A 25,797-nucleotide genomic window follows, 5' to 3' on the forward strand; every position below is an offset into this window, starting at 1 on the left:
ATGGCTTCTAAAGGAACCTGGATAACGCGCTCCATCTCTAAACCAGGAGGGCACAACGCTCCTGCACTCCCTGCCAGGCTCATCCTTGGAGCCCTGCAGAAAGGCTTTAAAGCAGCACACAGCTTGTTCAGCGCCCACAACCTCATCCAAAATTCAAATCAGTAGCACGGGCAGAGCCTGACTTTAAAAGCTACTTTAAAACTGAATTCAAGAGCACTTTAACCGCCAATTGACAAGGTGAGAGAGGTTTCCCTAGCAGTTGTTGAGATGACAAAGTACGGGAGAGGACGAAGCATGGAGTGGGGGAAAGAAGGGGAAAACCTTCATTTGCACAGCGGGATTCTAACCATCACGCTCACATCTCAGGGACATGCAGAAATCGTTCTAATCTCAAGAAAGGCAAAGCTTCCTGCATATTTCTCTTGTCAGCAAGAACCCAAGGAAGCCCTCAGCAGCAGGAGACTGGGATAGCTGCAAGGCTGGATTCTGGAGCAGAGGGAGCACGGTGTGCTCCTCAAAGCCAGACCTTCACCCACAGCAGCCAGAAGGCAGAAGAACAAGGATGCGACAAAGCCTTAAAGCAGGGAGCCAGGGAGGCAGCCGAGGCCTCCTCAAATTCCTGCAGAGAAGAGAAATTAAGGGAGGAGGCGAGAAAAGGCCGACACTAAGTTCTAAGGCAGGCGGCACGGCCGCTGGGGCTCCCTGCCTGCGAACGCGGGGCGCCTCCTGGCACAGAGGGCAGAGAAGCCTCGGCCCCGGAGCCCGCAGGACGCGGCGCTTGCTGCCCGCGCTCGGCGCCTGCAGCGCTTTGGGCTCCGAGGCGCGTTCGGGTTCGTGCCGTCTGCCGCGGTTTAGAATGGGAGAAAATTCACAGCCCTGTTACAAAGCTTTCTGTGCACCCGACGGTCTGTGGAACCACTGAGAAACTAGACAGGCCTCTGTGGAACACACTTGCTCAAGAGGAGAACAGCCAGGAACGCTCTCTCTCCTTTCCGGCCCGTGAGGAGGTGCCGGGCCCCGGCCCCGCTCCCCGCCCGTCTCAGCCAGGCCGGGCCGGGCCCGCTCCCCCGCGCTGCCCGCCCAAAAAACCGACCACCACCCGTGAGGCCGGTCCCGACACGGCCCAGCCGCAGCTCCCGCCACGAGTTACCGAAATAAAAGAACAAGACAAAAACACCAAAGGCAGCGAAAAAAAAAAAAAAAGTTAGGTGCCAGATGGGAGGGAGGAGGAAATGCCTCATTTTAGAGCAAAAATCCTCCTAGAAGCTATAGAGAAAAAAACTCTTTTTCTCTCTAACACGTAAAACTGGAGAAACGCAAAAGGGTTCCAATTAGTATCACACAAAAGCCTCCATGCTAAGATCCGGGCACGGAGGAGACCGCGGGCAGCCGCTGCCTCGGCGGCCTCAGCGCGGGGGGGACACGGGGGCACCGGCACGAGGAACTCGCCAGAACCCCCCCGCCCCTCACCGCGGCCCCTCCGCCCGCAGCGAGCCCCGAGCCGGGGCAGCGCCGAGCGCGGGTGGCACCTGGGCTGGAGCCGCCTCCGAGCTCCGCCCTTGCTGGGCCGTGGCTGGGCTCCGGGCGCCGCCGCCGCCTCTCCCTCTGCTCTCCGGGCACTGCGCTGGTGCCGCACGGCGCCGAGGCCGGGCTGGGAGCGGCTTTTGGCCGCTTTGACCAATCAGCGCGCGGGGAAGCGGCGAGGGGCCGTGACGACAGACGGGACGCGAGCAGCGGGCGGGATGAGAGGGAAGGGAGCTTAATGAAAATCACCGGCGTGGCTTTTGTTTTCGTGCACCGAAGGGACTCTCGGCGCCATACAGGCAGCCAGAGGCAGGGGCATTTTCAGAAGCAGAAGCCGCGCGAGGGGAGGAGTCAGGTCACTCCTGTCCTGCGAAAACCTTGCTCGGAAAAAGGGCCCCATGCTGTTGGCGCCGGTCGAGAACAGCAGCCCCGGGGAACCTGCTTCTGGGGCTCTCAGCAGTGAATTACGGCAAGCATTCCTGCAGTGAACTGGGCCTGGCCCGGTGCCAGCAAAACCGCTCCGTCCCTCTCCTCCTCCCCGCGGCCCGGCCGCCTCATGGCGGCCCATCACCCGGCCTGCGAGCTGCCGCCTGCTGCTGGCCCAGGGCAGCTGCGGCTCGGAGTCCGCCTGCCCAGGGGCTAGAAACAGCAGCCCCGGGCTGCTGACCAGCGTGCCCCGCATTCCCTGCCCCGGCACACCGGGCGCCGGCACGGCCGCTGGGGCTCCCTGCTTGCGAACGGGGGCACCCGGCACAAGGAACTCGCCAGAAACCCCCCCGCCCCTCACCGCGGCCCCTCCGCCCGCAGCGAGCCCCGAGCCGGGGCAGCGCCGACCGCGGGTCCCACCTGGGCTGCAGCCGCCGCCCGGCTCCGCCGCCGCCTCGCCGGGCTCCGGGTGCCGCCCGCCGCCGCTCCCGCCCCGGGCCGACCCAGCGGGCACGGTCCCCGCCATTCGGGCCGCTGCGCCCCGCAGCGCTGAATGGAGCCCGCGGGGGGGGGGAGGGGAGGGAAAAGGCTTTCCGCCCATTGGACCAATCAGCGCGCGGCAGCACAGCACGTGACGGCTCGCACGCGCCGCCTTGATCACGCCCCGCGCGGGCGTGGCCATCCCGCCCCGAGTGCGGCACCCGCGGGCCCGGCCCCCTTTCCTGGGAGCGCTCGTTTCAGCCCGCTGCTCAACCCGTAACAACGCTTAAAAAACACCTCCAGCAACTGAAAGGACACTGAATTCAAGCTGAAGGAGAAGCAGTCTGGCTGCAGGCTTGTGGCGCTCCACTGCCTCAGTTCCAGCAAGGGAGCTCATCCCCTCTGCACTTCCAAGCCACATCCCAAAGTCCTGAGCACCAGCTTTCAGCTGTTTGAGCACTGAACCGTCAGAAAAGCTGCTGGCCAGGGCCGTGCTCCAGGCACATCTGGGGCATTTCCTCTCTCCACCTCTCTGAGCTCAGCTCCTGTCCTCTCCTCTCCTTGCTGGCTTTGGCTCCTGCATTTCCCGAGGGGCTGGCCCTGCACGGATCAGAGCATGATCTGACCATCAGACAAACAGCTTCTGGCACCGTGGCTCCGTCCTGGATGGACCGTTGCCCAAAGGAATTCCAGTGCCTCCATTTCACCCGCTCCAGATGGCTTCTAAAGGAACCTGGATAACGCCCTCCATCTCTAAACCAGGAGGGCACAACGCTCCTGCACTCCCTGCCAGGGTCATCCTTGGAGCCCTGCAGAAAGGCTTTAAAGCAGCACACAGCTTGTTCAGCGCCCACAACCTCATCCAAAATTCAAATCAGTAGCACGGGCAGAGCCTGACTTTAAAAGCTACTTTAAAACTGAATTCAAGAGCACTTTAACCGCCAATTGACAAGGTGAGAGAGGTTTCCCTAGCAGTTGTTGAGATGACAAAGTACGGGAGAGGACGAAGCATGGAGTGGGGGAAAGAAGGGGAAAACCTTCATTTGCACAGCGGGATTCTAACCATCACGCTCACATCTCAGGGACATGCAGAAATCGTTCTAATCTCAAGAAAGGCAAAGCTTCCTGCATATTTCTCTTGTCAGCAAGAACCCAAGGAAGCCCTCAGCAGCAGGAGACTGGGATAGCTGCAAGGCTGGATTCTGGAGCAGAGGGAGCACGGTGTGCTCCTCAAAGCCAGACCTTCACCCACAGCAGCCAGAAGGCAGAAGAACAAGGATGCGACAAAGCCTTAAAGCAGGGAGCCAGGGAGGCAGCCGAGGCCTCCTCAAATTCCTGCAGAGAAGAGAAATTAAGGGAGGAGGCGAGAAAAGGCCGACACTAAGTTCTAAGGCAGGCGGCACGGCCGCTGGGGCTCCCTGCCTGCGAACGCGGGGCGCCTCCTGGCACAGAGGGCAGAGAAGCCTCGGGCCCGGAGCCCGCAGGACGCGGCGCTTGCTGCCCGCGCTCGGCGCCTGCAGCGCTTTGGGCTCCGAGGCGCGTTCGGGTTCGTGCCGTCTGCCGCGGTTTAGAATGGGAGAAAATTCACAGCCCTGTTACAAAGCTTTCTGTGCACCCGACGGTCTGTGGAACCACTGAGAAACTAGACAGGCCTCTGTGAAACACACTTGCTCAAGAGGAGAACAGCCAGGAACGCTCTCTCTCCTTTCCGGCCCGTGAGGAGGTGCCGGGCCCCGGCCCCGCTCCCCGCCCGTCTCAGCCAGGCCGGGCCGGGCCCGCTGCCCCGCGCTGCCCGCCCAAAAAACCGACCACCACCCGTGAGGCCGGTCCCGACACGGCCCAGCCGCAGCTCCCGCCACGAGTTACCGAAATAAAAGAACAAGACAAAAACACCAAAGGCAGCGAAAAAAAAAAAGTTAGGTGCCAGATGGGAGGGAGGAGGAAATGCCTCATTTTAGAGCAAAAATCCTCCTAGAAGCTATGGAGAAAAAACTCTTTTTCTCTCTAACACGTAAAACTGGAGAAACGCAAAAGGGTTCCAATTAGTATCACACAAAAGCCTCCATACTAAGATCCGGGCACGGAGGAGACCGCGGGCAGCCGCTGCCTCGGCGGCCTCAGCGCAGGGGGGACACGGGGGCACCGGCACAAGGAACTCGCCAGAACCCCCCCGCCCCTCACCGCGGCCCCTCCGCCCGCAGCGAGCCCCGAGCTGGGGCAGCACCGACCGCGGGTCCCACCTGGGCTGGAGCCGCCTCCGAGCTCCGCCGCCGCCTCGCCGGGCTCCGGGTGCCGCCCGCCGATTCTTTTCTTGGCGAGACAAAATGTCCGCCGAGCCGACTCCCGGCATCCAAGTCACGTGACTCACTGAAGATGAGATTTCCGCTGCTTTGACCAATCAGCGCGCGGGGAGCGCGGGCAGTCGCGGCTCGGAAGCGGTGCCCGCATGCGCGGCCCGGAGCGCTGCGCGGCCGCGCTTCACCCCGGCCCCGCTCCCGCCGCTCCCGCCGCCTTCCCGGGATCGGCTCCTTCACCGTTCTGGCGCCTCGCGCGCTGCCGGCCGGGATCGGGGCATCTGATCTCGAGTGCCTGTGGCTCGGCTGAGCGCGATGCAAACCCACTGAACCCACTACGGTGTCGGCCCGCGCGGGGCTGCCCCGGCCCATCCCGAGCCCCGGGCCGGTCGCAGCTCGGCTTTCCCCGCTCGCAGCCGCCCCTCGCTGCCGCCGGCGCTCTCCCCGCTCCCGGGGCTCGGCTTTCCCCGCTCGCAGCCGCCCCTCGCTGCCGCCGGCGCTCTCCCCGCTCCCGGGGCTCGGCTGTGCCCGGCGCGGCGGCTCCGGCTGCCCCCGGGCCACCTCCCTGCCCCCCGGGGCATCTGCCCGAAGGGCTCTGCCTGCCCCTGCTTACCGAAACCGCACGCTCCGTGTGTTAGAATGCCGTAAAAACGCGTGGAAATGCTTTTCTAAAGTTAATATTGAGTTTTCCGTGAATTCTCTGAGAATTGTTACTGGAGACATTCAAAGCGGTAAATGCGGTGTATTATTGTTACGTGCAGCACAACACAAACGAATTTCTTTAACCGAATTGCTGATAACGTTTCCCATGTGCTATTGCACTAAATACAATCTCGAGAAGCTCCCAGGCTGTTGGACAGTTTGCCAATTCTGCACTGTTGTTTCTTTTGGTACAATTGCACTTTAAAAGGTCTTAGTAAAGTGATGGTTCCAGATATGTGCAGCTACCACGGGTTTTTCTCAATATTAAATTACAGAGGGTCAAGGTATTTGTCACACTTCTCTAATTCCTCCAGTAAATCCCTCCCTGCTGTTATTTCAACCACGGTTTGTTCACATTTCCAGTGCCTTTTGGTATTAATAGCAGCAGATTAAGTGACATTTTGTAGTACCCAGAACTTTTAAGGATATTGATTGTTAGTTTGGTTCTGTTTTATTTGAATATGATTTTAGTGTCGGTGAGATTAGGCAAAGCGAGATCTGAGAAATGCTAAACTAGGTTTTATTACTTGATTGAGTTAATTTTGTTACAAGTCATTTATGTCAAGATGGAATTTTATTAGGTTTGAGTATTCCTGAGTTTGAACAATGTCAAGTTTCAGTCTTCTTCACTTTAAGCCATTTCGTGTTCTAGTCCAGTTTTATTGAGGTCAGTATTTATTCAGTATTAAAGATGTAACTTTAAGTTCTCTTAAGCATACCTCTAATTCTGCTGAGGTGACATTGAATTACACTGCAATTAATTTCAATTCCTAAGTTAATTTTGTTTAAATATGTTTGTTTACATTGCAAGGTGTAGTTATTTTCTTCTAGAGATAAGACAGGTCCAACTGAAGCAGCAGTGATAAGCACTGATAAACACCTGCTGTTGGACAGAAGCAGACACAGTTTGCTGAGCCCTCGATCCTCTCCCAGCTCCCACAGGTGTCAGAGCTGCACTGCCCAACAGGATCAGTCACTGGGATCTCTTCTGTTTTCTCTCCCACAGCTAACACAGGACAGTGGCTGCTTGTTCTGCAGGATGCTGTTACCCACTGGAGCTGTTCAGAGTTTCACTGCTGTGGACACATGAATGCTGCAAGAATATTGTCCCAAATTCCTGAGGCGGTTCCTGCTGATCCATTGCTCCCATCACGGGGATTCACTGATTTTTATAGCAGGCATTGTTCATAAGGTGTCATTGCCTTGTTTATAACTGGCTTTTCACAATCTTTGGCGTGTCTTTGTGTGACTGTCTACAAGACACGTGTCCCTGTGGGCTCTGTCTGGTTTGCTCTCCAGCTGCAGGTGCATCTCTTTGAACAGGCTGTCTGCAGCCCTTCCCTGCACTGCCTGCTCAGCCTGGAGTCCCTTCTCTTGTTCCAGCAGGGCTGCTGGGCCTTGGCCCAGGGCTGGCTCATGGTTTCCTGTGGTTTCAGAGCTCCAGGATGAGATCCCTGGGCTCTGTCCAAAGCCTCTCCTGAGCTGAGGCTCCTGTGCTCTTTGCCGCCCCTTTTGTGGCACATCCTTGTGGGACAGGGCTGTGAGCTGCTGAGGGCAAGGCTGCTTCTGCTCTGTGGCAATCAGACACAGCCCAGGAATTCCCACAGGAGCACTCCAGCAGTTTGCTGTGCTTGGGGCATCTCACAGCTGCTGTTACTGACAGACTTGCTTTTAGGGTGTGTGAGGGAGACCCTCCCAGTGAGGGTCTGGGCTCTGGCCGGGCCCTGGCTGGACCTGGTTGGAAAATGGCCAACAACCCCAGATGTTTTCTGCCTCAAAACTCTCTTCAAGCCTCTTTGCGTTGGCAATTTGACCCTCTGACAATAGGACAGCTGGATCTGTTTTTAAAGTGAGCATGGACACCTTTGAGCTGGTTGTGTCATGAGGGCACTGCACTCCCTGCAGGCAGCATGGGTGGCAGGATGGATTGCAGAGACGTTTCCTTTGCAGCCCCAGCCCAGCGCTGGCTCTGGGGATGGACAGGCACTGAGGTGACCCTGAGAGGCAGTGCAAGGCACAGGGTGCAGCTGAGGAAGGACAGCCCTGGGCTGCGCTGAGAGGGGAAGCTGGCACTGCCCAGCGTGGAGAAGGTCCTTTCTGCAGCCCCCGTCACAGGGGAGCTTGGGCCTTGCTGCAGACATACGGATGCTCATTTGAGCACATCACACTCCTGAATTTCTTCTCAGCCAGGAACACGCACTCGGCATCGCCAAAGACAGGAACCCTGCAGGGAGGAGCAGAGGCAGCGCTGGCTGCCAGGGGAACACCTTGTGCCCCTGTCCGGCCAGGCCCTGCCCGGCTCCCCGGCACTCACCGGGAGCTGTAGCTGCTGCCGTCCCCCCAGTGCAGGCGCTGGCCCCGTCTGCGCAGCCCGAGCCAGTAATCGCCGTTCCCGCGGAGGCGGAAGAGCAAATCCTGCCCGGGAGAGAGGAGTGGCAGCTGCCCCGGCCCCTCGGGGGGACACGTGCCCGGGGCTGCCCCCGCACGCCGGGGCTCCTTCCCTGCAAGGCCCCGGCCCGGGGCTGCACCCCCAGCCCTACGAGCCCCGAGCCCGGCCCAGGAGCACCCCCAGGCTGCCCTCAGCCAGCCCGCACCGCCCGCAGCCCCTCACTCACCATGGCCCCCTCATCCTTGGCAATGGCCAGGGAGGCGTTCAGCTCAGAGCAGCGTTCCTGACCCTGCTCCCAGGTGCCGTAATCCCCTGAGAAGCCGTAGCAGACCCCGTTGAAGCCAACCCAGCCAGGGGGACAGCCCAGAACACACTGTGGAGTGGCAGCTGTCACTGGAGCCTGCGGAGCTGCAGGGGCAAGAGGAGAAGGTCTGAGCATTGCCCTCTGCAGGGAGCAGGGAGCCCGCTCTGCCCCGAGGGGCTGGGCCCAGGCTGCTGCCCCTGCCTCACCTGCCAGCACAGCCAAGGCCACCAGCAGAGCCAGCAGCAGCAGCAGCAGCAGCAGGATCAGCAGCGCCGTGCCCTCAGGATGGCGCCTGAGCCGTTCACCTGGAGCAGGAAAGAGCTGCTGGCTGCCAGAAGCAGAGCCGGCCCTGCAATCTGCTCAGCCCCTGCCCAGGGAGCACAGCAGGGAGCCCTCAGCCAGTGTGGCCCTCGCTCAGCTGGCAGCCAGAGAGCCCAGAGCCTGGGCACGGCCAGGGACACAGCTGTGGGCACAGCCAGGGACACAGCTGTGGGCACAGGCTGCAGCAGGAGAGCTGCACAGCCTTGGGGGCAGCTGGGGCTCTTGCTGCCAGCCACTGATGGGGCCCAGCAGAGCACCAGGCCTCGTCCACACCTCGGGAAACAGCCACACACCTGCCAGCCCTGGCCTTGGGAGGGGACACTGGCCCCTCCCTAGAGGCCACAGGGGTGGCCCTGCACTCACCCAGGAATCTTCTGAGGTCCCTTTTGTGTTTGTTGCCGGTTGCTGATGTGCCCTGGGCAGCCAGGGGCTCCCTCACACTCCCATCCCTGGTGCAGAATCCACTCTCCACATCTTCACTCACTGCACGCTCACAAGGGGCATCCCCCTGCTTGTGCCGAGTGGCTTCTTGTGCCTCAGGCAAGTGTGGAACCCCTGCTGCTGGTCCTCCTGGAGATGCAGGAGCTTCTTCCCAACTCCATGAATGGAACAAAATTCACTCTCCTGCATAACACAGCCGGCATCTTTTGGACTGGAACAAACAGCACCTCGGTCTGGAGACATCAGGAGCGCCAGCAAAGCCTTTGGGAGCTCGGCCTCGGGAGCAGCTTTACAGCGGCGCTGGTGGCACCCTGCAAGGGACACGATGAGCGGTCAGTGCTGCTGCCGGCCCTGCGGCAGCCCGAGGCTCGGCAGGGCGGTGGCAGCTCCGGCTGCGCTGTCCCCGCTGCCCAGAGTTGCGGCAGCAGCAGCGGCGGAGCCAAGCGCAGCCTCCGGGAGCTCGGCGGTGCCCGCAGCCCCGGCCCCTGGGGCTCTGCAGCCGCTGCAGCCCCCAGCTCCGTGCCGGGACAGGCGCTGACAGCGCCTGCGAGCTGCCGCCTGCTGCTGGCCCAGGGCAGCTGCGGCTCGGAGTCCGCCTGCCCAGGGCCGAGAAGCAGCAGCCCCGGGCTGCTGACCATCGTGCCCCGCATTCCCTGCCCCGCCGCCTTGCAGCGCGGCCACCCCGGGCGCCGGCACGGCCGCTGGGGCTCCCTGCCTGCGAACACGGGGCGCCTCCTGGCACAGAGGGCAGAGAAGCCTCGGCCCCGGAGCCCGCAGGATGCGGCGCTTGCCGCCCGTGAAGTGCTCTCGGTTCCGCTTAAAGCGTACGTGTTCGTATCCTGAGCCGAGCAGGGCCACCTCCCGCCCTAGCAGAGGTTCTGCGCCCGCAGCGAGCCCCGAGCTGGGGCAGCACCGACCGCGGGTCCCACCTGTGCTGGTGACGCCTCCGAGCTCCGCCGCCGACCCGAATGTGACGAACGCGCCGCCGCTCCGCTCCGGGCTGAGCCGGCGGGCTCCGGCCCTGCTGCCGCAGTTCGCTCCCGCAGTCGGTGCGGGCGGGTTGGGCCGTTTTGATAAATGAGAGTGCGCGAAGCAGCAGGGGCGCTGCAGCGCGGGGGGCGAGGCAGCGAGCTGGGGTTGGAGCCTCTGTGCTCGGGGAATGCTGGCAGGGCGTGCGAGCAGGCGGGGAGGAACCTGCTGGAGACCCAAGGACTTTCCGGGGGTGTTTGCAGGGCACAGGAGTCACAGCTGGTGAGTGAGCCTTCCAAGGGAGGGACTTTGTTGCACCTGTTGACTGTAAATAGAGATGGGCTGGTGGGAGATGTGCTCGATGGGGCCCTCCTGGGACACGGTGATCGTGAAATTACAGTGTTCTCGATATTTGGTGAAATCAGGGGGAACATCAAAAAAGTTTTTACATTAGACTTCCAGAGGGTAGACTTTGGCCTTTTGAGGAAACTTATTGAGAAAGTTCCTTGGGAAGCAGCCCTTAAAAACAAAGGAGTTCAGGAAAGGTGGGCATGCTGCAAAACAGAGACCTTGAGGGCACAGGCACAGACTGTCCCTGTGTGCCCAGAGATGAGTTGACAAGGCAAACGTCCAGCCTGGATGGGCAATGAGGTTTTGAAGGAACTCAGGAATAAAAGGAGGATGTATCAGCTTTGGAAGGAGGGTCAGGTCTCTCAGGAAGTATTTAAGGGGTTGCTATGGTATGTAGGAAAAAAATTAGAGAGGCCAAAGCTCAGTTTGAACTTAAATTGGCAACTTCTGTAAAGGACAATCAAAAATACCTTGTTACAAATATATCAATGGTAAAAGGAAGAGTAAGATCAACCTTTGTTCCACATTGGATGCAGGAGGGATCTCAGTAACTGCAGATGAGGAGAAGGCAGAGGTGCTCAAGGCCTTCTTTGCCTCAGCCTTCAGTGGGAACACAGCTTGTCCTCAGGCCAAGTGTCCTCCTGGGCTGGGGGATGGTGTCAGGGAGCAGAATGGGCCCCCTGTGATCCAGGAGGAGGCAGTCAGAGAACTGCTGAGCTGCTTGGATGTTCATAAACCTGTGGGCCCAGGTGGGATCCAGCCCAGGGGGATGAGGGAGCTGGCAGATGAGCTTGGGAAGCCGCTCTCCATCATTTACCAACAGCCCTGGCTCACTGGGGAGCTTCCAGGTGGCTGGAAGCTGGCCAGTGGGACACCCATGCACAGCAAGGCTGGGAAGGAGCATCCTGGTAATTATAGTAAGCCTGAATCTTGTGCTTTGTGTTTATTCCATTAAGTTACTGCTATACGGTTCATTCATTCTGTTATCCCCCCACATTTTCCCCAAGCTGGGTTTTCCCAAAGCTCTACCCTCCCTTAAAGCTGTCCCTCGAGCTACTCCCCTCCCTTTGTTCTAGTCCCTTCCCTGCCTGCCAAGGCAACCCTGCCCCTCTTTCCTGAACGTTCCCTGCCCCTCACCCCCGGGCCAATCCCCCATTGAAACACCCCCTTGGCTCTCCCCTAATCCACCATGCCCCACTGGCCCATGTGATGTGATCCCCTCACTCCTCCCCTGAGCATTCCCTGCTTTTGAGCTGTTTGTCTCCAGCCCTGGCCTGTACCTGAACAAAACCCCTGCAATCGAGGGCCAGGGGCTCCTTCTGTCCTGCTCCCTCCACCTGGAATACCCTTTCCCCGTGGAAGCTCAAGACAAAGAGCCTCCTGCTTCCTCCTTCGCCCGCTCCCTGCCGTGGCTGTAGCAGCGTGCACTGCAGAGCTGGCAGCTCTTTGGGTGCAGCTCTGGGCAAACCCCAGTGCCCAGCTGTTCCCCACCCCTGCTGTGGCTGCAGGAGCGCACAGAGCCAGCCCGGGTTCCGGAAGCTCCGCAGGCAGAGAGCACGATCCCACCAGGAAAAATCCCCATTTGAACTGCAACAAGTTTCATCAAACACATCTTGTTTCCTTAACAACAATAATACCCCGTTTCTCTTCAAGCAGAGAAGTGCCTCTGGGGAACCAGCATAACTGAACTGCTTCAGAGCATCCCGGGATTAACAAGCATTATTTCAGGGGCCACAGGCGACCTCTGCTGGTTCCTGATGCTAAGAAAAGCCCTGAGTGCAATGTTCTCAACTCCCTCACTCTGTCTGCTCCCTCAAACAGAAGGGAAATACGAGCCTGACACTCCAGGTACACACTTGCAATCGATTCTGGTGCTGTGTTCCAGCCCTTTGAAGAATCTCAGAGTAGGGGAAAAATAACCAAATGAATGATCTCCATTTCAATCCACTGCCATTAGCAGCCATCCATATCCAGGTGAAGGTGTCTGCTCATTATTTCACCTGTACCAGACAAAGCCTGTGTCCTTACAGAGACAGACACACTCCAGCCCTGAGCATTCCCTGCTCTGAGGGCAGCAAATCCTCTGCCCTAAACACTCCACAATATGGTAACAAACACAAATCCAAGTGGTTCTAGCAGAGCTTGAAAGTTCGGGTGGATACAGGAGTGCTCCTGAAGGGAGCAACAGCAAGGGACAGGCAGCACTCTGGGTTTTCAGAGGCAGTCAGACACCTTGGCTGGAGGTGCAAGAGAAAACTCCAGCTGCTACATGAAAGCCCACTGTGGCCCCCTTGCCAAGTGTACACAAGTTTTACTCACCCTGTTTTCACTGTTCTCAGGATTCAGCCACTTGGGGAGAAAATCAGCTGCTTCTATCAAGAGAAACTCTCCAGCGTTGTCATCAATGCTGGCCAAGGAGAAATTGGTTTCTTAGCAGGAAAAGCCTTGCAGAGCACAACAGCACACTTCTGAATCCGTGTCTGGTGGAGTTTTTTTAATGTTCATAAACCATCTGTGGATGCCACAGGACAGAGAGAGAGAAACAGTGAGCGTTTCTCACAGCGGCTTGTGGGAATTTTTAGTGAGTTGTAAGAACATAATAACTTGTTAAGTATAAATAATTTGCAGGTGGTATTTTTCTACTTCTTATTTTTCTCCTTCTCAAGGACAGTGCGTGAGGAAGATGTTTTTGTTAGTTAGCCAACCAGTAGAATCTATTGTAACACTCTCTAAAACCACGCGGTTCTCTCGAATAAAGCCTTCTTGTTCTATTCTACAAGATTGCCTCCTGTCTGTTCCTGTGTTACTCTCGGCGCAAGAGCGACACCCACAGAAAGTCTACGGTTAGATGGGAACTTAAAGATCAACACCTGGTTCCAACCCCCTGCCACAGCCAGGCAAACCTTCCACTAGTCCAGGCTGCTCCAAGCCCCATCCAACCTGCCCTTGGACACTTCCCAGGTGTACGGCATGGGGAAACACCTCCAAGGACGGGCAATGTTAAGACAGGACCTTCAGAGCCCAGGCACTGCCCCTCGGCAGCCCTCCCAGCAAAGCAGCTCAGCAGGACCCGCCTCACCTGGCTGCCAGCCCCGGGAACTCCCTGCTGATCTCCCGGAGCAGATACACGATGAACCACTCATCCTCCACGTTATCCCCGAACACCGTGGTGCCGCCCAAGTGCGCCGGGGTGTCGCCTGGACGGGGCAGAGAGAGGAGAGGCGGCTCAGCAGCGCCATGCACAGGAACAGATTGTCCGCACGGGCTGCGGAGTCTCCCTCCCTGCGGATATCCCAGACCCTGCTGCTGCCACAATCCTGTGTGCTGTGCTCGGGGATGGCCCCGCTGCAGCAGGGAGGGGGCACCAGATGCCTCCCTGGCTGAACCCGTGCTGTGACACCGAGAGTCTGCGGAGCCGCCGGGTGCCCCTCACACGCCCCGGCTCCCCTCACACGCCCCGGCTCCCCTCACACGCTCCCGGTTCGAGCGCGACGGATCCCCCCCATACGTCCCTGGTTCCAGGCCGCCGGATCCCCCCACACGCCCTCGGTTTTCTCTCACGGGCTTCCGGTTCCAGCCCGCAGCGTCCCCCTCACACGCCGTCGGTTCCCGGCCGCCGGGTCCCCTCACACGCTCCCGGTTCCCGGCCGCCGGGTCCCCCTCACCGTGCCCCGCTCCGGGCGCTCCTCCCGCCGCGCCTCCCGGCCCGTTCCCGGCTCCCCGCGGCGCGGCACGGAGCGCAGGCGGAGCGGCTGCCGCTGCCACACGCAGGCGGCCAGGAGCGGGGCGGAGCGGCCCAGGGCCAGCTCAGCGCAGCGCCGCAGCAGCGCCTCGCCGCCCGGGCCCGCCGCCGCCGACAGGCGGGAGCGCAGCGCGTCCTCGGGCAGCGCCGGCCGCCGCAGCGCCTCCATCGCGCCGGGGCCGCGCTCCGCCCCCGGGGAGGAGCGGCGCGATGGCGGCGGCGGCGCCGCGCTCTGTGCCGGGAGCGCTGCGTGTGCACGGGCAGCGACCACAGCGCCGGTGCCGGCGGCGGTAGAATTCAGTGCCAGCCTTTGAGAAAGCACTTCAACACCCTTTTTAAGGACTTCTAAAACACGGTGCGTGAGGTTTCAATAATCAGGGGCACTCAGACACCTTCCGGCAGATGCCGGGCTGTTCGCCTCGCCCCAGCTCGGGGAGCCAGAGATGGGCAGTGAGGTCGCCCGGGGGCAAGCGGAGCCGCCGTGCCGCGCCGGCAAAGCCGAGCCCCCGGGTGCGGGGAAAGCGCAGGCGGCAGCGAGGGACGGCGCCGTGCGGGGAAAACCGGGCTGCGACCAAAGCACAAGGCTCGGGATGAGCCGGGGCTGCCCCGCGTGTGCAGTTCTGACACCAAGAGTGGGTTTCCATTGCGCTCAGCCGAGCGAAAGGGGCTTGGGCTCACATCCCGCAGTCCGGGCTGGCAGCGACGCGAGGCGCCAGAACGGTGAAGGAACCGATCTCGGAGAAGATAGCGGGGAGAGCCGGGGAGAGGGGACCACGGCGGAACCGGGGACCAAAACTGCGGAGCCACCGAGCCGCGATCGGCTGCGCTCGCGCCCGCTGAATGATCGATTCGGCCGGAAGCCGAGACACGCCAGGAGGGGTTCAAACCTCGGGCGGCAGCGGCGGCGCCACGTGTATCTGCCCGCGACCGGAGCGGGCCGTGGCGGGCGGCGTGTTCGTGTCATTGCGGAGCGGCGGCGGCACCCGGAGCCCGGCGAGGCGGCGGCGGAGCTCGGAGGCGGCTCCAGCCCAGGTGGGACCCGCGGTCGGTGCTGCCCCAGCTCGGGGCTCGCTGCGGGCGGAGGGGCCGCGGTGAGGGGCGGGGGGGGCTCTGGCGAGTTCCTTGTGCCGGTGCCCCCGTGTCCCCCCCTGCGCTGAGGCCGCCGAGGCAGCGGCTGCCCGCGGTATCCCCCGTGCCCGGATGGCCGGGGCCGAGCCGGTGCCGCGGCAGCGATGGCTCCCGCCGGCTGCTCTCGCTGGGACGGAGGCGGCTGCTCCGTGCCCGGGACACTTCCCGGCCGTGCGGCAGCGGGCTCGGGGCCGCTGCTCGGGCGGGCGGGAGGTGTCCGTGCCCGGCTCGGGGCTGGCACGGCACGAACCTGAACGCGCCTCGGAGCCCAAAGCGCTGCAGGCGCCGAGCGCGGGCAGCAAGCGCCGCATCCTGCGGGCTCCGGGGCCGAGGCTTCTCTGCCCTCTGTGCCAGGAGGCGCCCCGCGTTCGCAGGCAGGGAGCCCCAGCGGCCGTGCCGGCGCCCGGGGTGGCCGCGCTGCAAGGCGGCGGGGCAGGGAATGCGGGGCACGATGGTCAGCAGCCCGGGGCTGCTGCTTCTCGGCCCTGGGCAGGCGGACTCCGAGCCGCAGCTGCCCTGGGCCAGCAGCAGGCGGCAGCTCGCAGGCGCTGTCAGCGCCTGTCCCGGCACGGAGCTGGGGGCTGCAGCGGCTGCAGAGCCCCAGGGCCGGGGGCTGCGGGCACCGCCGAGCTCCCGGAGGCTGCGCTTGGCTCCGCCGCTGCTGCTGCCGCAACTCTGGGCAGCGGGGACAGCGCAGCCGGAGCTGCCACCGCCCTGCCGAGCCTCGGGCTCCCGCAGGGCCGGCACCAGCACTGACCGCTCATCGTGTCCCTTGCAGGGTGCCACCAGCGCCGTTGTAAAGCTGCTCCCGAGGCCGAGCTCCCAAAGGCTTTGCCAGCACTCCTGATGTCTCCAGAGCAAGGTGCTAATTGTTCCAGTCCAAAAGATGCCGGCTGTGAGCTGGAGGAGAGTGAATGCTGCTCCACTCCTGGAGTTGGGAAGGAGCCCCAGCACCTCCAGGACAGACCGGCAGCCGGGGTTCCGCACTTGCCTGGGGCACAAGAAGCCACTCGGCACAAGCAGGGGGATGCCCCTTGTGAGCGTGCAGTGAGTGAAGATGTGGAGAGTGGATTCTGCACCAGGGATGGGAGTGTGAGGGAGCCCCTGGCTGCCCAGGGCACATCAGCAACCGGCAACAAACACAAAAGGGACCTCAGAAGATTCCTGGGTGAGTGCAGAGCCACCCCTGTGGCCTCTAGGGAGGGGCCCAGTGTCCCCTCCCAAGGCCAGGGCTGGCAGGTGTGTGGCTGTTTCCCGAGGTGTGGACGAGGCCTGGTGCTCTGGCTGGGCCCCATCAGTGGCTGGCAGCAAGAGCCCCAGCTGCCCCCAAGGCTGTGCAGCTCTCCTGCTGCAGCCTGTGCCCACAGCTGTGTCCCCTGGCTGTGGCCAGAGCTGTGTCCCCTGGCCGTGCCCAGGCTCTGGGCTCTCTGGCTGCCAGCTGAGCGAGGGGCCACACTGGCTGAGGGCTCCCTGCTGTGCTCCCTGGGCAGGGGGCTGAGCAGATTGCAGGGGCCGGCTCTGCTTCTGGCAGCCAGCAGCTCTTTCCTGCTCCAGGTGAACGGCTCAGGCGCCATCCCGAGGGCACGGCGCTGCTGATCCTGCTGCTCCTGCTGCTGCTGCTGGCTCTGCTGGTGGCCTTGGCTGTGCTGGCAGGTAAGGCAGGGGGCAGCAGCCTGGGCCCAGCCCCTCGGGGCAGAGCGGGCTCCCTGCTCCCTGCACAGGGCAATGCTCAGACCTTCTCCTCTTGCCCCTGCAGCTCCGCAGGCTCCAGTGACAGCTGCCACTCCACAGTGTGTTCTGGGCTGTCCCATTGACTGGATTGGGCACAAGGGGGTCTGCTACTACTTCTCAAGGGATTACGGCACCTGGGAGCAGGGGTCAGGAACACTGCTCCAAGCTGAACGCCTCCCTGGCCATTGCCAAGGATGAGGGGGCCATGGTGAGTGAGGGGCTGCGGGCGGTGCGGGCTGGCTGAGGGCAGCCTGGGGGTGCTCCTGGGGCCGGGCTCGGGGCTCGTAGGGCTGGGGGTGCAGCCCCGGGCCGGGGCCTTGCAGGGAAGGAGCCCCGGCGTGCGGGGGGCAGCCCCGGGCACGTGTCCCCCCGAGGGGCCGGGGCAGCTGCCACTCCTCTCTCCCCGGGCAGGATTTGCTCTTCCGCCTCCGCGGGAACGGCGATTACTGGCTCGGGCTGCGCAGACGGGGCCAGCGCCTGCACTGGGGGGACGGCAGCAGCTACAGCTCCCGGTGAGTGCCGGGGAGCCGGGCAGGGCCTGGCCGGACAGGGGCACAAGGTGTTGCCCTGGCAGCCAGCGCTGCCTCTGCTCCTCCCTGCAGGGTTCCTGTCCTCGGCAATTCCGACTGCGTGTTCCTGGCTGACGAGAGATTCAGGAGTGGGAACTGCTCCAATCCGCGGCCGTATCTCTGCAGCAAGGCCCAAGCTCCCCTGTGACGGGGGCTGCAGAAAGGACCTTCTCCACGCTGGGCAGTGCCAGCTTCCCCTGTCAGCCCCAGCCCAGGGCTGTCCTTCCTCAGCTGCACCCTGTGCCTTGCACTGCCTCTCAGGGTCACCTCAGTGCCTGTCCGTCCCCAGAGCCAGCGCTGGGCTGGGGCTGCAAAGGAAACGTCTCTGCAATCCATCCTGCCCACCCATGCTGCCTGCAGGGAGTGCAGTGCCCTCATGGCACAACCAGCTCCAGTGGGAAATCCAAATCGCCCTGGCCTCTTGGAAATTATCCCGAAGAGCCCTGAGTGTGACACTTCTGCACTTTTCTTGAAGAGGAAGAGGAGCAGCTGACACGTGCTGAGCAGGAGTCCCACTTCTGGCATCAGGCACCTGCCTGTGAAGAAGGCTCTGTCAGCTGCTGGCTCTGTCTTTCTCTCTCTCAGCTTTGGAGGAGGACAGTCAGAGCGGCTGCTTGGGGCAGGGAATTCGCTGCGGACTGCATTTGTGTTCTGTTTGGGGTTAATGCTCTGCTTGGTGGTGCTTGTTTGCTTTGTTTGTTTGCTTTTGTACATACTTGAAAACAAGTTTTATTGTATTCTCACATCTTTGCCTTAGAGCCCCTTAATTTCGGAATTATAATAACTCAGAGGCAAGGGGTTTACATTTTCCACTACAAGGGAGGCTCCTGCCTTCCTTAGCAGATCCCTCTCTTTCCAAGGAAACAACCCCATCTCTCCATGCCACTGTGTGGGGAGGAGGGAGCGAGGGAACTGGGGACAAAGTGAAGCCCAGGAAGGAGAGAAGAGTGTGGGGAAGGTGCATTTTTAGGGTTTGGTGTACATCTCATTGCCTTGCTCTGATTTGTTTGATAATAAATTCAATGAAATTTCATTTTCCCAGTCGGGGCCTGTTCTGCCCAGGATGGGTGAGAGATCTCTGGCTGCCTTTCTGGAGAGCCCCGAGCCTTTGCTGCTGTGTTCTGTTGCCTGCCCCGGGGCAGCAGGAGAGGCACAGAGCGCTTCTGCTGGCCCCGGGCACCTGGCCCGGCCCAGCCCAAGAATCCCTGCCATCATTCCCTGCACCATTCCCGGCCCCACGGCGGCTCCGGCTCCGCGGGCAGGCGGCTCCAGGAGCTCCGAGTGGGCAAAATGGGAGCGAGGGAGAGGAGGCAGCTGCTGCCAGCGGGGGAAATGTCTTTGCTGCCGGCTGCCAGGGAGAGGAGCAGGGAGAAAGTGGTGCCAAGGAAAGGGCAGAGAAAGAGGGACAAGGCTGGAGCGGTGGAAGGCAGCGGGGATGGCCATGGGGCAGGCGGGCATTTTGCTTTCCAGCTCTGTGGGAGGAAACCAAGAGCTGTCAAATCCCTGCAGGAAAAGAGGGCAGAAATAGCAGGAGGTGGAAATCGCTGACAATTGGGATTCATTTGATCTGCCTGACCTGCAAAGCTGACAGACCCTGAGCACTGCCAGCGTTGTGATGTGTCTTGCCCTGCCCCTCCCCTGGCTGCAGCAGCGCCTCTGGACACGGCCCCGGGTCTCTGAAGGAGCTGCCCCGAGGCACAGGGAGGTGCTGCTGCAATAAGAGTGAGAGAATAAAATAACCAGAATAAAAAGCTGCCCCACCTGCTCTCCTCCACCTGGTAACATTAAAAGAGCTGCCCTGAGGCACTGTCAGGGCTCAGTGCTGGGTAAAAACTGTCATGGGAAAGGCTGGGAGATGTGAAGGGAATAAAATTCAGAGATTGGTATGAAATATTCTAAAAATGCTGCACCAGTAGTAAACACTTCCATTGTGTGACAAAAACCAGCTGTATTAAGGGTCTGTCAGTCAGGCAGGACCGGCGTTGTGCTTCCTCATTCACTGAGTAGCGGCCGATTATAAGAGGCCCTGAGAGAGTGCAGCGAACAGAGAGCAGACAGACAGTAGCCTTTTGAGCAGACTTATTCACAAAGTTCCTTGGGAAGCAGCCCTTGAAAACAAAGGAGTCCAGGAAAGGTGGGCACGCTGCAAAACAGAGACCTTGAGGGCACATTAACAGATGGTCCCTGTGTGCCCAAAGATGAGTCAGCAAGGCAGACATCCAGCCCGGGTGGGCAATGACGTTTGGAAGGAATTCAGGAAGAAAAGGAGGATGTACCATCTTTGGAAGGAGGGTCAGGTCACCCAGGAAGTTTTTAAGGGGGTTGCTAGGATATGTAGGAAAGAAAAACTGGGGAGGCCAAAGCTTACTTTGAACTTAAATTGGCAACTTTTGTAAAGGACACTCAAAAATGTTTTTACAAATAATGGTAAAAGGAAGGGTAAGAGCAGCTTTTGTTCCCTTTTGGATGCAAGAGGGAACTCAGTAACTGCAGATGAGGAGAAGGCAGAGGTGCTCAACGCCTTCTTTGCCTCAGCCTTCAGTGGGAAGAGGGCTTGTCCTCAGGCCAAGTGTCCTCCTGGGCTGGGGGATGGTGTCAGGGAGCAGAATGGGCCCCCGGTGATCCAGGAGGAGGCAGTCAGAGAACTGCTGAGCTGCTTGGATGTTCATAAATCCGTGGGCCCAGGTGGGCACAGGGCTGGCCCCGGCAGAGAGCCTGAGGGACAGCCCTGGTGCCTGGCCCCAGCTGGCTGCAGCACCCTCACCAGCACTCTCTGGCCCGGCCATGCAGCCAGGGCTGAGCCCAGCACAGAGTGCTCCTGTCCCAGCCCTGGGCTGCAGCTTTTCCAGCAGTGAGCTGTGGCACACAGTGCCAAAGGCCTGCTGGAGCCCAAGCAGTCCAGCAGTCTGCCCCTATTTAGAAACAGCAAGTCTAACAAAGTCCCGTCCCCGCGGGGCTGGCTGACCCGCTGTGACTCATGGGCCCTGGCAAATCATCCTTTACTGCCTTGCATCCCGCCCAGGCTCTCTCCCGACCGCTCGGGCTCCGGGCCAGCGCGTCCATCGTCCAGTGAGCCCAAAGCGAGCTCCCTCCGTCGCTCCTCCCCGCGGCGCTGGCGGCTCGGCCCGGCCCCAGGGGAGGCCGCAGAGGCCGCGCTGCCAAAGGCCGGGCCGGGCCGGGCCCAGCAGGGCTCTGGAGCAGCGCGCCGGGACACAGAGGTGTCTCCACAGGCACGGCAGGGGATACTCGCTGGGGTTTTTAAATTCTGCATTGACAGGGTAACATGGAGGTGTTTTAAAGGATTTGATTTATTATCAGTGTCGATGAAGAGTGCGAGCTGGGAGATGGAAGAGTCAATGTTATTCTGGTAAAAGCTAGCTTCTTTCCTGGTTACAATATCTTAGAAATGTTTTTCAGCCTCTTAGCTGAAAACTTTTGCCACACAGCACTACTGTTACATCTAACGCCAGTCACCCGTTTGTACCTCACGAGGCTCTGTTTCAGTGCATCTTTCACGGCTCCAATTCTCTACAGTACCTGGTCTTTTTGCAGGGCCGCATTTTGAAACTCGTTCAAACAATCTCTCTCTCAGCAATGTCATCTCTGCTCCGTGGCGTTCCTAAGCCAGCACGCCCTATCTCAGTGCCTGCAAACAGAGGTGCAGGGCTGGGTGAGCTTTGGCAGGTTTTGAGAATTCTTTACAAATCCATTTCTCACATCTTTCTTTTTTTTTTTTGTGCTGTAGAAACTTTTTCGATGGTCTTATTTATTATTTGTTGTATACAGTGAACGTAAGTAATATTTGGAAATTTATTTTGTAAACTTTTTTTCAGTTAAGGTATAAAGGGTTTTTTTTAATAAATTCTTTAATTAGGATTTATGGTTTATTTTAATTTAATTTGTTAACTTTTTCATTTCTGGAGATGTTTGTGGATGGACAGGGTGGTTTGATAAGTTTATGTGATATAATCTTTTCAGTTTTTTAATAATTATGTCTATGTGCTAGTAAGAGAAAATCAATGGTGGTTCTTTTTTATAAGATAATATGTTTAATAGTATTAATATTTGTTATTATATTATTAACAATAATATAAGTAGTACTGATTTTTTGTTTAATTAACACTCTGGTTTATTTGTTTTAATGTTACATTTGAGATGAGTTGAGGGAAAAACAAATTTGATATAACTTGTTTTGCATGTTTTTTGGGTATAAAATTGTTATTATAGTTTTTTTATGACGATGGGTAGACTTTTTAATTATTTTTTGATAGTTTTTTCAATATTAGGTGTTATTTTAGTGACTTGTTTGATGTAATATGGGCTATTTTTATATTTTGAGGGAACGTTTTCTAGGTTTTATTGTTATCAATGAGTTCATATTTTTGGTAATTTCTGTGGGACTTTGTTAACATTGATAGTTTTATTTCAGGGGGTACAGGAGTGTCCTGAGTGACTTTCTGACTCTCGTATCCCCATTTGCAGTCCAGCCCAGAATAAGCTGTGTCCCTTTCGGGCTGGCTCTGAGAGCGGTGGGCCCCCGGGCCACCTCCCTGCCCCCCGGGGCATCTGCCCGAAGGGCTCTGCCTGCCCCTGCTCACTGAAACCGCACGCTCCGTGTGCTAGAATGCCGTAAAAAAGCATGGAAATGGTCTTTAAAGTGTTCCAATGTTTTTCTTGTGTTTTTCATGAACCCTGATTCCTCTGAGAATTGTTACTGGAGAGATTCAAAGCGGTTAAACGTAGTGCCTTCTTATTATTGTTATTATTTGCAGCACACCACAATCTAATTTCTTTACCAGAAATGCTGATAACAATTACCACATTGTATTACACTAAATACCATCTCAAGAAGCTCCTGGTTTGATTGTTTTGGTACAGTTGCTCTTTAAAAGGTCTTAGTAAATTTATGGTTCCCTGAAATTTGTGGCTACCGTGAGTTTTTCTCAGTATAAATTACATAGGGTCAAGGTACTTGTCACACTTTTATAATCCCTCCAGTAAATCAGTCAGGCCGTTATTTCAACCACGATTTCAGTGCCTTTTGCATTTAACAGCATCAGAATAAGTTACATTTTGTAGTTCCCAGAACTTTTAAGGATATTGATTGTTGGTTTAGTTCTATTTGACCATGATTTTAGTGTTGGTAAGATTAAGCAAAGCTAGCTCTGAGTAATGTTAAACTATGTTTTATGACTCTTATTGAGTTGATTTTGTTAAGAGTCATTTATGTTGAGGTGGGTTTCTGTCAGGTTTGAGCGTTGCTGAGCTTGAACGAGGTCAAGTTTCAGTCTTCTTCACTTTAAGCCTTTTCATGTTCCATTCCAGTTTTATAGAGATCAGTATTTATTCAGTATTAAAGATGAAACTTTAAGTTCTCTCTAATTCTGCTGAGGTGACATTGAATTACACTGCAATTAACTTGAAGTCCTGAGTTAATTTTGTTTAAATATGTTTGTTTACATTGCAAGATGTAGTTATTTTCTTCTAGAGATAAGACAGGTCCAACTGAAGCAGCAGCGATGAAGCACTGATAAACACCTGCTGTTGGACAGAAGCAGACACAGTTTGCTGAGCCCTCGATCCTCTCCCAGCTCCCACAGGTGTCAGAGCTGCACTGCCCAACAGGATCAGTCACTGGGATCTCTTCTGTTTTATCTCCCACAGCTAACACAGGACAGTGGCTGCTTGTTCTGCAGGATGCTGTTACCCACTGGAGCTGTTCAGAGTTTCACTGCTGTGGACACATGAATGCTGCAAGAATATTGTCCCAAATTCCTGAGGCGGTTCCTGCTGATCCATTGCTCCCATCACGGGGATTCACTGATTTTTAGAACAGGCATTGTTCATAAGGTGTCATTGCCTTGTTTATAACTGGCTTTTCACAATCTTTGGCATGTCTTTGTGTGACTGTCTACAAGACACGTGTCCCTGTGGGCTCTGTCTGTTCTGCTCTCCAGCTGCAGGTGCATCTCTTTGAACAGGCTGTCTGCAGCCCTTCCCTGCACTGCCTGCTCAGCCTGGAGTCCCTTCTGTTGTTCCAGCAGGGCTGCTGGGCCTTGGCCCAGGGCTGGCTCATGGTTTCCTGTGGTTTCAGAGCTCCAGGATGAGATCCCTGGGCTCTGTCCAAAGCCTCTCCTGAGCTGAGGCTCCTGTGCTCTTTGCCGCCCCTTTTGTGGCACATCCTTGTGGGACAGGGCTGTGAGCTGCTGAGGGCAAGGCTGCTTCTGCTCTGTGGCAATCAAACACAGCCCAGGAATTCCCACAGGAGCACTCCAGCAGTTTGCTGTGCTTGGGGCATCTCACAGCTGCTGTTCCTGACAGACTTGCTTTTAGGGTGTGTGAGGGAGACCCTCCCAGTGAGGGTCTGGGCTCTGGCCGGGCCCTGGCTGGACCTGGTTGGAAAATGGCCAACAAACCCAGATGTTTTCTGCCTCAAAGCTCTCTTCAAGCCTCTTTGCCTTGGAAATTTGACCCTCTGACAATAGGACAGCTGGATCTGTTTTTAAGGTAAGCATGGACACATTTGAGCTTGTTGTGTGATGAGGGCACTGCACTCCCTGCAGGCAGCATGGGTGGCAGGATGGATTGCAGAGACGTTTCCTTTGCAGCCCCAGCCCAGCGCTGGCTCTGGGGATGGACAGGCACTGAGGTGACCCTGAGAGGCAGTGCAAGGCACAGGGTGCAGCTGAGGAAGGACAGCCCTGGGCTGCGCTGAGAGGGGAAGCTGGCGCTGCCCAGCGTGCAGAAGCTCCTTTCTCTCAGAACCCCCCGCCCCTCAGCGCGGCCCCTCCGCCCGCAGCGAGCCCCGAGCCGGGGCAGCTCCGGCCGCGCTCGCACGGGGCTGGAGCCGCTCCGAGCTCCGCCGCCGCCGCTCCGCAGCGACACGAACGGGGAGCCGGGCGGCAGCGCTCCGCTCCCGGGCAGACACAGCGGGCACGGCCGCTGCTGCTCAGACTGTGGGAGCCGTCGGTGCGGGAGGGCTTTGGGCCGCTCTGTCCTTACAGCAGTGGGAAAGCGGCGGCTCCAGCCAGGAGAGCGGCGGAGCGAGCGGGGAGCGGGGCAGCGACGCGGCGGAGGCGCCGCTCCTGTCCGGGAACCCCGCGGTGAGGAAAAGTCCCCAGGCCGGGGAAGCTGCTCCAGGGGCTCTCAAGAGTGAATTCCCGCAGGGATTCTTGGGCTGGGCCGGGCCAGGTGCCCGGGGCCAGCAGAAGCGCTCTGTGTCTCTCCTGCTGCCCCGGGGCAGGCAACAGAACACAGCAGCAAAGGCTCGGGGCTCTCCAGAAAGGCAGCCAGAGATCTCTCACCCATCCTGGGCAGAACAGGGGCGTTTGGGGCGCAGCGATCGGTGCAGCGCCTCTTTGCTCCGCACTGAGCGTGGGCAGCAGCGATTCTGTGTTTTTCTCTGCCTCAGAACAGCCTTTTGTTAAAAGACTCGGTTTCTCACAGCTCGAACACGGCTCTGTAGTGGCTCTGCCTGTGAAGCAGCGAGGGTTTCTTCAGTAGTTTTGCTTTGAGCCTCAGCAGCTCTTTGGGATTTGTTTCCCAGCGAGCCTGGGGTCTTTGGAAGTCGTTCCCGGCGCAGGAGCTCGGATGGTCGCGATGTGCCGCGGGTGCGGAGCTCGCCACGAGCGGAGAGGATCCGCGGCGCTGCCGGGGGCTGCTCTGCTGCAAGAGCCCTTTGGCACCGGCTGCTCGTGGCAGCGAAGGCAAGGCTTTCATCCAGTGAGGATGGGCTGCTTCCTTGGGACTCTGCTTGGGACCTGCTGCTGCCAAGCGCTCTCTAAAGGCAAGAGAAGGCTTCGTTTTGGCTTGTTGAGTCAGAGAATCGGCGCTTTCGTGGGTTCTTGCGGGCTGTACAGTCCAAAGAGACTTTCTGGCTGCGGTTTTGATATCTGTTATTCCTGCTCTAGAAAGGGATTGGGCTTGCTCTTCCGCTTTATGCTTTGGAGGCTCTCTAGCTGACTGACTGGCTGTTAGCTGGGCATCAGGACTTCTGGCAGAGCTCTCTGTGGATCTGTGCAGATGCTTTCGCTTTCCAAGTCCCACTGATTAAACGGTGAGTTTGTTAAAATTGCAGATGAAATTTGACGGCAGTCTGAAGGTGTTAGGCGATAAGAACCGTATCTACTTCTCCCCACGTTATTGAAACACGGGGAGTTTGAGCTGCTGTCTTTCAAAGCTTTTCTCAGTTTCTCAAAATCCCAGCGTGCCGTAGGCTCCCACCGAGGATCAGCATCACTTTTCTTCTATCGGACTGGCACAGCAAGGAGTTTTCTATCTGGGGAAGGGAAATCTTTCTCTTGCCTGAGTTTCGGTGGGATCCCAGCCCGGTTAGTCGGTTCCCGTTCCGTGCTCGCGGCGCTGGGACGGAGCGGGTTAAACTCTTCTCTGGCTGGAGTCTGTGTCCTGCTCCGTTTCCCATGGAC

General features: G+C 58.6%; 2 protein-coding genes across 4 annotated transcripts in view; one reads left to right on the top strand and one right to left on the bottom strand.

Moving 5' to 3' along the window:
- The window catches only part of LOC119702541 (C-type lectin domain family 2 member L-like), a 28,659-nt gene extending 19,140 nt beyond the window's left edge, over nt 1-9,519 (bottom strand). The window contains exons 1-3 of the mRNA XM_038140802.1: nt 9,426-9,519; nt 9,109-9,192; nt 8,804-9,010 (exon numbers count right to left, since the gene is read on the bottom strand). Of these exons, the coding sequence (XP_037996730.1) occupies nt 8,804-9,010; nt 9,109-9,192; nt 9,426-9,519 (385 nt within the window). The remainder of the gene's footprint in view (nt 1-8,803; nt 9,011-9,108; nt 9,193-9,425) is intronic.
- A 7,427-nt stretch (nt 9,520-16,946) lies between these two features.
- LOC119702829 (C-type lectin domain family 2 member D-like) overlaps nt 16,947-25,797 on the top strand; it is a 15,464-nt gene continuing 6,613 nt past the window's right edge. The window contains exons 1-3 of one of the 3 annotated variants that reach the window (XR_005257452.1): nt 16,947-17,010; nt 17,214-17,314; nt 17,405-17,586. Coding sequence is in view for 2 of the 3 variants with exons in the window: in XM_038141468.1 (XP_037997396.1) it covers nt 16,997-17,010; nt 17,210-17,314; nt 17,405-17,519 (234 nt within the window). In the remaining variant the exon portion in view is untranslated. Of the gene's footprint in view, nt 17,011-17,209; nt 17,315-17,404; nt 17,590-25,797 lie in introns of those variants that run through there. The other 2 variants (XM_038141468.1, XM_038141469.1) reach the window with 2 other exon arrangements.

The sequence above is a fragment of the Motacilla alba genome, chromosome 6, assembly GCF_015832195.1.
Source record: "Motacilla alba alba isolate MOTALB_02 chromosome 6, Motacilla_alba_V1.0_pri, whole genome shotgun sequence".
NCBI classification, from domain to species: Eukaryota; Metazoa; Chordata; class Aves; order Passeriformes; family Motacillidae; genus Motacilla; species Motacilla alba.